The 10,659-nt window shown below is 38.9% G+C and overlaps 1 protein-coding gene across 1 annotated transcript; it reads left to right on the forward strand.

The window, feature by feature from the left end:
* Positions 1-506: 506 nt before the first annotated feature.
* gnrhr4 (gonadotropin releasing hormone receptor 4) lies at positions 507-2,668 on the forward strand. Its single transcript, XM_039000584.1, has 3 exons — positions 507-1,058; positions 1,761-1,965; positions 2,151-2,668. The coding sequence occupies exons 1-3, from the start codon at positions 507-509 to the stop codon at positions 2,666-2,668; spliced, it is 1,275 nt and encodes a 424-aa protein (XP_038856512.1).
* Positions 2,669-10,659: the final 7,991 nt, after the last annotated feature.

The raw sequence follows: 10,659 nt of genomic DNA on the forward strand, positions 1-10,659 counted from the left end.
TGTTTTTAATAGGTTAATGTTGCATAGCCTTACGTTTTAATTATGTCATGTTTTTAAATAAATCTCGGCTTTGATTTTGATTCAGAATTGATCTTGACACTAACCTTTTCTGTGACTACTGGCCAAATATATAATATTACCTCCTGCAGAATTAAGCCTTTCTTACAGTAAAATAATACACCAAATGTACATTTGACTTGGGAACAGGCCTATCTATGTAAAAAAAAAGACCTGTCAAAAAAATCCCTCCACCATCTGACTGTTGTGCATTTTCTATATTTACGGGTTACGGTTGGGTGCTGGCCTCAGATTTTCACTTCATCACATAGTCAGGCGGTTGTGGATGGGTTATTAGCAATTGCGGGCAGGTGAACAAGTGCAAAAACTGCATACTAAACATCCCTCTTTTCCAACCGTTTATTCTTACAGAGTGACCACAGTGTTCACATGAACACGTTGCTGGAGAACAACCAGAGAAGATATTGTCTCTGCCGTTCCTGTGGGATATGAATGACAGCTTGAGAATGTCACCTGAGATCATGATGTTTCACCAAATGATGGAACAAGCCCAGAACGCCAGCTCTGAAGCACTCGCCCACATCTGCAATAAGAGTGCAAGTGGAGACTCACTACAGCTGCCCACCTTCTCCACAGCAGCCAAAGTCAGAGTGATCATTACTTTTACTCTGTGTGCCATGTCAGCTGTCTGTAACCTCGCTGTGCTGTGGGCTGCCAATACTAACGGCAAGCGCAAGTCCCATGTTAGGATATTAATAATTAACCTGACTGTGGCAGACCTGCTGGTGACTTTCATCGTCATGCCTGTTGATGCTGTCTGGAATATCACAGTTCAGTGGCAGGCAGGAGACGTCGCCTGTAGGCTACTGATGTTCATGAAACTTGTTGCCATGTACTCCTGTGCTTTTGTCACAGTGGTCATTAGCTTGGACCGCCAGTCTGCTATCCTCAACCCACTGGCCATCAATGAGGCCAAGAAGAGAAGCAAAATCATGTTGTCTGTGGCGTGGGCGATGAGTGTGATTCTGTCTGTTCCCCAGGTGAGGCTCTGGTTAAGAGAGGTTTCATGTTTTATCTCCTCAGCCTAATCTCAAGACACCACCACAAGGATACAACTATACTTCTGGTATACCCCAGGGATGTTAAATGTTTTAAGTAAAACATCAAATGACATAACCCTGCAGCAGCATTATAGCACATTACTGACTTGATGCACGTTGTCAGGTTCACTTACCAAGAATAGAACATTTTGATTTTGACAGCAATTAGAAATGTAGTAATGGGAAGCACTAATTAAGCTTTCCTGAAGGGAATTTCAGTACACGTGTTGCAGTTAATATTGTCCATGGTTTAAGAGTAACCTTTAAATGTGATTGATAACTGGTGAATAGGGCCATCATTTACTGACTCCTGGTTATGACATTAATTTTACATTTGGAGGCTCTGCAATAAAATCCATTAAACTACATAGGCTTTGAGAAATGGAATCACTGAAAGAAGCCCTTACCTGCAATTAATTTCAAGCATTCAACGCTTGCCTCTTCACCTTTGTGCAAATTCAGTGAAATGAGCAATTAAACATGGTATTAGTCACATTGCAGACTAGGCAAGAGCAATTTTCTGCTGCATGAAACACTAGTATTTCATGCAGTATATCACTTAAGACAAGCAATAGAATTATGGTTAAAGACCATACTATTTTTATTGTTAAAAACAAACATTTCCTTTGTATTGTCATATAGATGCTGATATTCCACAGCGTGACCATCACAGTCCCAGAAAAGTTTACCCAGTGCACTACCCGTGGGAGCTTTGTCCAACACTGGCAGGAAACCCTGTACAACATGTTCACCTTTGCCTGTCTATTCCTGCTGCCACTGATCATCATGATCGTCTGTTACACACGGATCCTGGTGGAGATATCCAGTCGTATGACCCATGGAAACAGTAGGTCAAATGACATATTTTACTGTCAATTGTAGTATTCTAGTGGTAGTTATTTCTAGGTGTAGTAGTATACAGTTGTTCATGAGGGGGTTACTAAGAGCACTGCATATTGATGATAAAGGTAATATAAACATATTGACATATGGTGTTGAGATTAGGAGAAAGTGTTTATTTCCTTGTTTCAGTGTCTTCTAAGGAGATACATCTCAGACGCTCCCACAACAACATTCCAAAAGCACGGATGAGGACTTTGAAAATGAGCATTGTTATCGTGACTTCCTTCATCGTCTGCTGGACCCCTTACTACCTGTTGGGACTGTGGTACTGGTTCTTCCCAGACGATATGGATGAGACGGTCTCTCATTCTTTGACTCATATGCTCTTTATTTTTGGCCTCTTCAATGCCTGTTTGGACCCGATAACTTACGGCCTGTTCACTATCCATTTCCGCCATGGCCTGAAGCGCTACTGTCGGAGCACAGCCACGTTCAGCCGTGAGTCAGAGAACAACACTACCCTGACCGGCTCTTTCAGGTGCTCTTCCTTCCGCATGACACGGCTTACCCAGCAAGGCCAGACCACCATCACTGGCCAGATGGCAGAGGAGGAACAGGGCAAGAAACCCTGCCGCTATAGCAACTACCTCACAGTTCACAGCAGTGGAGGTGACCCATGTCTGGCCAATCCTGAAAGCATGATATGAGGGATTAGAATAAGTCCTACTTAAGAACATTGCTTATACCCTCATCTGTTGGCTGACAATGAATAACTTGAATACTTTTGTGCTGTAAGAAAGCACATTTTGCTTACATTTGCATTCAGCCAGACATGGCTTAAAGTGTAAATCATAAGACACTTATCTGCATATTACTTCAAACGGTAGTACTCCCGTAGAGTGGTCTTTGGAAAAACATTTTTCATTCAATAGAGCCATACAGACCAAGTATACCAGGAAAAACAATATATCCAATTTCCTCAAGATGTGCAAAGGAGGAAGCTTATAAATGAATTGCTCTTTCATCTTGCATGCAGAAATGACATATGCAGTGTAAAAAGTGGGATGACGCTGTTGTTGGTCTGAAGTGCTTTTACTGTTTGGAATGATTGAAAATTATGCTTTGGTTTGTTCAACTTATTCTATATCAAATTTGCCTGGGAAAAAAATAAATAATAATTTGACAGATCAATTACGTTTTTTAAATTGAATGAAAGCTTCTAAATTGCTTTCAACACTGCATGCTCATTGAATAGTGGTGGGGGCAATGTAGCAGCCGCAGCCTCTCAGAAGAGTTGGAGGCGTGACTTATTGGGAAGTGGCTTTCAGGTTGCTGTTTTTTCCATCCTGTGAGTGAATGTCATTCCAGTTAATGTGGTCTACTTTAGTCACTTGTACACTGCCAGCATATGTAATGATACTTGCTTAAGAGCATGTGATACTGAAAACCCTGGTAAGATTTGTATATGTTAAGGTAGACAATGCTTGTTTGCAATATTGTAGCTACGAAATGTGAAAGTCTTATGTAAAGAATGTTTGGAAAAGTTTTTGAACAAGCTTTTTTTTATTTACAGGAAATGTATTTAATTGCTTGTAACCCAATTTGAAGAAATGTGGATATGTAATTCCTATTTTTAAAATATGACAAATGGGCTCTATTTAGGCTACATTAAATATTAGTTTGTATTTATTACTTTTAACCAAAGGGGACCAGTAAGTTGAGTGTTGAAATATAGTTTTGGTAATAATCAAATAAAACAGTTGGCATTGAATCTACTGTAGTCGTTATTCAAACTTAGTCTTGTACACTGACAGCATATGTACTGATACTGGAATTGCTTAGTTTCATCAAATCTAGCATTTTACAATTGAGAACCTAACCCATTTACTTGTAACCAGTTGAAGTAATTTTTTGGGGTTGATCCAGAGTCATTTTAGACAGTGTGGACTTGGAACAAAACTGTAAATGTAGGCAAATTCAGTCCGATGAAATCTAGATGCTCAACTTTTGGTTCATTGTACAGAACAGCTTTATGTGAATTCTATGATCAAATGAATGTTGTGATGCAGTAAATATTGTAATCCAACCGTATATCCTTTATAATTGAAGTGGTTGGGTATAGTTAAGTGTGAATCTACCTTACAGAAATATGTATAGTTTTGGTTGGTTCTTTAGTAAAGTTATGTCCAGTGCTTCAGGGAAATCACTGCATAGTGTATTGCATTGACATCAAACTGGAGACAACCAAACTGTAAAATGTGGTTGGTTGGCTTGTCATCTAAAAAAATATTGTGTCTGTGTAAAACTTTGATGGTCACATTCTGTACATGTTACAGTAGAAGACAAACAGATACAGGTACTTTAATGTTGAATTTACTGGGACCCAAACATGTTGCAGAAAAACCCCGAAGACACACTTCGTTAACTAATATTCGGTTGTATGCTTTTCTCTTAAATGTTTGCTTGTGTTCAAAGAAATAAGTTAAGGAGATAGCTATATTTGTGTGCATGATTACAATATTTGTATTTGTGTACATTATTTAAATAAAGTTGTGTTAATTGTATTAATGCATACTAAGCAATTCCTAAATTATTGGAAGTGCAGAATTCATTGAAAGTAATTAACACTATCATATGTGAGCTGGGGGGGGTTGATTAGTTACATATCGCAATATTATTTGGGACTCAAAGTATTGATTTCCCCCCCAAGAAACATGCATACATGCATACACTGCCGTTCAAAGGTTTGGGGTAACTTAGACATTTCCTTGTTTTTGAAAGAAAAACACTTTTTTGCCATTTTTAAAATAACATCAAATTGATTAGAAATACAGTGCAGACATTGTTAATGTTGTAAATGACTATTGTAGCTGGAAACGGCAGATTTATTTTTATGGATATCTACAGAGGCCCATTATCAGCAACCATCACTCCTGTGTTCCAATGGCACGTTGAGGCGACTCCGGGATGCTGCCCTTCTAGGCGGAGTTGCAAAGAAAAAGCCATATCAGACTGGCCAATTAAAAATAAATGATTAAAATGGGCAAAATAAGTGATACTGGATAGAGGAACTCTGCCTAGAAGGCGAGCATCCCGGAGTTGCCTCTTCACTGTTCACGTTGAGACTGGTGTTTTTCGGGTACTATTTAATGAAGCTGCCAGTTGAGGACTTGTGAGGCGTCGGTTTCTCAATAAAGACACTAATGTACTTGTCATCTTGCTCAGTTGTGCACCGGGGCATCCCACTCTTTCTATTCTGGTTAGAGCCAGTTTGCGCTGTTCTGTGAAGGGAGTAGTACACAGCGTTGTACGAGATCTTCAGTTTCTTAGCAATTTCTCGCATGGAATAGACTTCATTTCTCAGAACAAGAATAGACTGACGAGTTTCAGAAAAAAGGTCTTTGTTTCTGGCCATTTTGGGCCTGTAATCGAACCCACAAATGCTAATGCTCCAGATACTCAACTAGTCTAAAGGCCAGTTTGATTGCTTCTTTTAATCAGCACCACAGTTTTTAGCTGTACTAACAATTGCAAAAGGGTTTTTTAATGATCAATTAGCCTTTTAAAATTATAAACTTGGATTAGCTAACACAATGCCCTATTGGAACACAGGAGTGATGGTTGCTGATAATGGGCCTCTGTACATATTTCATGAAAAATCTGCCGTTTCCAGCTACAATAGTCATTTACAACATTAACAATGCCTACACTGTATTTCTGATCAATTGTATGTTATTTTAATGGACAAAAAATGTGCTTTTCTTTCTAAGTGACCCCAAACTTTTGAATGGTAGTGTACGTACAGTACCAGTCAAATGTTTGGACACGTACTCATTCAAGGGATTTTTTTTATTTTTACTATTTTCTACATTGTAGAATAATAGTGAAGACAAAACTATGAAATAACTCGTATGGAATCATGTAACCTAAAAAGTGTTCAACAAATCAAAATATATTTGAGATCAGAACATTAAAAAAAAGCCTTGACTATTCAAATCAAATGTCATTGGCCACATACACATGGTTAGCAAATGTTAATGCGAGTGTAGCGAAATGCTTGTGACATTGAGACATGGATTGTGTATGTGTGCCGTTCAGAGGGTAAATTGGCAAGGCAAAAGATTTGTGCATTTGAACGGGGTATGGTAGTAGGTGCCAGGCGCAGTGGTTTGAGTGTGTCAAGAACTGCAACACTAATGGGTTTTTCATGCTCAACAGTTTCCTGGTTGTGTCAAGAATGGTCCACTACCCAAAGGACACCCAGCCAACTTGACACACCTGTGGGAAGCATTGAAGTCTATTTTGGTCACTGTCGCTCGCTCGCGGGTGCAACTCAATATTAGGAAGGTGTTCCGAATGTTTTTTTACACTTAGTGTATATGTTTTTAACTAGGTAGCGTTAGCTTTTGCTAGTCGGTTTCAGCACCTAATATCATATTGTGAGGTCCCTGGCAGTTCCCAGCTCTAATGTGAGCCTGCTATTACAATACAGTTCAATTCGGTTCATTATCAGACTATCTCTGGACTGATCAACCATGTGATCTTATTAGGGATAGTGGTAATGTACTTTGCATAAAAAGTGTAGTATTATCTGATAAATCTATTTTCCATTTTCAGTGCATTGATCACACACTGACTGAATGGCAAATGCATCAAAACAAATGTCCTTGTACCCTACTGATTGCCAACTGTATGGAAAAACAACAATGTATCTTTATACAACGGGTGGTTCTAATCCTGAATGCTGATTGGTTAAAACTGCATTCCAGACGGTGTCTATTCCACAAGTTACCACCAGCTAAGTCTATGACGTTAAAATGCCTATTTTTTTCTGTTTCATCTGACTACGCAATACACTGTCTTATCAGCCCAGCCAGGCAATTTATAATCTTGATTTACACTATTCAAAAGCATCTTAACATTATCTCCCATTTCTTTTAGACTAACATTTAGTTTTCAACAGCAGAGATTTGTAAAATCCTTGCTGTCTATCTTTCCGACATTTGCAAAATTGTTTCAATATTCAAATTCGATCTCAGCTGTCCCATAGTAATGAACGTGTCAGGAGTCGGGATGAGACCGACAAGCATGCAGAGTTTCTCACGCAGTCGAAATCATGAATCACCTGGCATAATTTTCATGGAAATATACAAAGTAATGTCAATTGAAAAAAGGTAAAAAGAAACTAAGAGCAGCTAGTTTGCAGTCTTTCCAGCTTCAGTTTGAAGTGTGTTAACTGTGTTTTTAGCTAGCTCCTCTGAACAACAGGGTCCTGACGAGAGAGCACATTTTCTATGCCAGGCGAATTTGCGCCTCATTAGCTCATTGTTATAGATCTATCCAAATAAATGTCACTAGAAAACAGCCAAAATAAATGCAGCTGCAGCTACTGTTGACTGTTGTTATTATTGCTGCACTGTTTGACGTGACTAAGTTAGCCGTAGTTGGCTAGCTAGCAAGCAAGGGATAAGAACATTTAGAACGAACGAACGACTGGGTCGTGTCCATAGATACAGAACAAAAAAACTGAACGACTCCGGCAACCGAACCGATAGAACGAACGACCAGGCGGCTTGGGTAGCAACCCTAGATTTGTGTCGGGACGATATGTTGTGGAAGGATAAAATAGTATGAATAAATTCATAAAATGTATGTTTTTAATGAAAATGTCAATCATTATTTGAATATGTTGGTAACCCATTGTATAAAAGTGATAATGCCCTCGAAGCCGGTGTTTGGAGAATATATTGGTACGGTTTGCCGGCCCGAATATATCAAATACATCCTCCAAACACCGGCTTCGAGGGCATTATCACTTAAATAGACCACTATTTATTGATTTATAAAGGCTGTTCCAGGGAGTTAGCGGTTGTTTTGAATGTTTACCGCAACTAAATCTCTATGGTGATAGAGAACCAAACACATTCATTAATGATGTATTATACTCAGGAAACTATTTTTGTTTTCCTCATTCTGTCAATGCATTTCTGAACCACAGCAATAAACAAGACATGGTTCAGTAAACCTAAACATTCATATATATAATACAGGACATGTAGTTGTTGGAGGAATGTATATGTTTGACAACCTTATTAATATGGGTGCATCGGCTTCCCAGTCTGCATCACTGTTGAGTGACACAACTGACAAAGGTCAGCAAAGCTTTTTGACACACCTGTATGGAATGACTAATGAGAAGGGCATTTCATTAATTCCCATCTAATAAATATGTATATCTGTCTGTGAGAATGCAGGGTACTCTCTGAGAGACATACATGATGATAGCCCTCTTGATTGATGCAGTTGTTTGTCCCTGTTTATCTAGTGAGACAAACATGTAATATTGTTAAGTCTCGATCCACTTTGTGGAACTTTAATTTCATGTCTGGTATTGCCTCAAAGCCCTTTGGAAGAACCCTCAGTGGCAGTTCTGATTAGCGAAATTGTGAGTGATTGCCTGTCATTTTTAACATGGAGCTTTAACTATGCAATAAGTCACAGGCTATGCTGTCCTGTAAGGTCCTCCATCTGAGGATAACTGTGTAATCTGTCTCACTTCAGAAACAATGCAAGTATAGATTCATATCTCTGACCACACAGGGATACTGTCAAGAAGGGAGCTAACATAACTTAACATGAATGATTTTGCCTCGTATGGAGCTATGTGATGGTGATGTTCTGGTGGGCACTTCATAATATCAACCACAATTTAAAGCCATACACTGTTAAAACCTCTACGGGATTGGTGTGTCCCTCCGCGGGACGGTTGAGCTAATGTAGGCTAATGTGATTAGCATGAGGTTGTAAGTAACAAACAAAAAAATCCCAGGACATATATCTGATATGGGCAGAAAGCTTAAATTCCTGTTAATCTAACTGCACTGTCCAATTTACAGTAGCTATTACAGGGAAATAACACCATGCCATTGTTTGAGGAGAGTGCACAATTATGAACATGAATGTATTAATAACCCAATTAGGCACATTTGGGCAGTCTTGATACAACATTTTGAACATATATGGAATGGTTCATTGGATCAGTCTAAACACTTTGCACGTACACTAATGCCATCTAGTGGCCAATATCTAAATTGCGCCTGGGCTGGAATAATACATTATGGCCTTTCTCTTGTATTTCAAAGATGTTACAAAAAAGTATTATCTTTTACCAGATCTAAGGTGTGATATTCTCCTACATTAATTTCACATTTCCACAAACTTCAAAGTGTTTCTTTTGAATGGTATCAATAATATGCATATCCTTGCTTCAGGTCCTGAGCTACAGGCAGTTAGATTTGGGTATGTCATTTTAGGGGAATATTGAAAAAAAGGGTCGGATCCTGAAGAGGTATTAAAATCTCTTTCCACTAGGAACGTCTTTCAGGACATTGAAAATTATAAGTGCGCTAGCTCCCTTCAACTTTCATGTTTGTAAGGAGGGTTTGATTGTAACGAGAATTGAACTAGACATGATTTATTAAGAGGGCACAATGTTATATTGCAAGACATAATGCAGTTGTTCCCAAATTAATGTCAGTGTGTTTGTATATGACACATTATGTCCCATGCTGCTGAGTGAAGGTGTTGAGTTTTTAGGCTATTATGTTCTTAAATTGTAATGCAATAACCAATCAAGCTCTGTTAAGTCATCAAAAAGGAACATATACTTGTTTGGTGCATCCTCTTTGCCGCAATAACCTTACAGTGTAAAGGATGGTTCAGAGTTGCAATGCTACTTTAGTGGCATCAGACCTCAGCATAGATAGGTGGACCTTTTGTGACCTCAATGAGTTATGCTTGTACTGAACACTGAGTGTACAAAACATTAGGATCACCTTCCTAATATTGGGTTGCAACCCCTTTTGCCCTCAGAACAGCCTCAATTCATCAGGGCACGGACTTTACACGGTGTTGAAAGCATTCCACAGGGATCCTGGCCCATGTTGACTCCGATGCTTCCCACACTTGTGTCAAGTTGGCTGGATGTCCTTTGGGTGGTGGACCATTCTTGACACACACGGGAAACTGTTGAGAGTGAAAAACCCAGCAGTGTTGCAGTTCTTGACACAATCAAACCAGTGCACCTGGCACCTACTACCATACCCTGTTCAAAGGCACGTAAATCTTTTGTCTTGCCCATTCACCCTCTGATTGGCACACACACAATCCATATATCGATTGTCTCAATCATTCTTTAAACTGTCTCATCCCCTTCATCTACACTGATTGAAGTCGATTCAACAATAAGGGATCATAGCTTTCACCTTGATTCACCGGGTCAGTCTATGTCATGAAAAGAGCAGGTGTTCCTAATGTTTTGTACACTGTGTATGTCTTGACAGAATCAAGAGGATCTTTGAACCCATTTTTCCCGAGGAGTGGTCATGATTATCAAAACTAATGTCTGCTATGATTGCAATCCAGTCGTGAAAATGTTAATTTCATTATTTTCATCTATACCAGACTACCATATTCAGACTACCCTTATATCCACTTTAAAGTGTGCTGTTGCACAGCCATACACACTGAATGTATCACAGTTTTTCCTTTTAACAGATTTAAAACATTTGTTTGAGGTAACAAAGTCTAAGAGAGTAAGTAGTTGATAATCAGTTTGGTATTAAACCATTTTTTTCTTGGTACTTGGGTCCCAGTAACACTGTTAAGGTTAATTGAATAGTTTACAGTAGTGAATTAC

This window comes from Salvelinus namaycush, chromosome 9, assembly GCF_016432855.1.
Source record: "Salvelinus namaycush isolate Seneca chromosome 9, SaNama_1.0, whole genome shotgun sequence".
Classification (NCBI taxonomy): domain Eukaryota; kingdom Metazoa; phylum Chordata; class Actinopteri; order Salmoniformes; family Salmonidae; genus Salvelinus; species Salvelinus namaycush.

Bases quoted from the DNA above. Each gene is read 5' to 3' on its own strand.
- gnrhr4 (XM_039000584.1), top strand. From the start codon at position 507: ATGAATGACAGCTTGAGAATGTCACCTGAGATCATGATGTTTCACCAA. The intron at 1,059-1,760 runs GTGAGGCTCTGG...ATTGTCATATAG, and splicing joins TGATTCTGTCTGTTCCCCAG to ATGCTGATATTCCACAGCGT. The intron at 1,966-2,150 runs GTAGGTCAAATG...TCCTTGTTTCAG, and splicing joins TCGTATGACCCATGGAAACA to TGTCTTCTAAGGAGATACAT.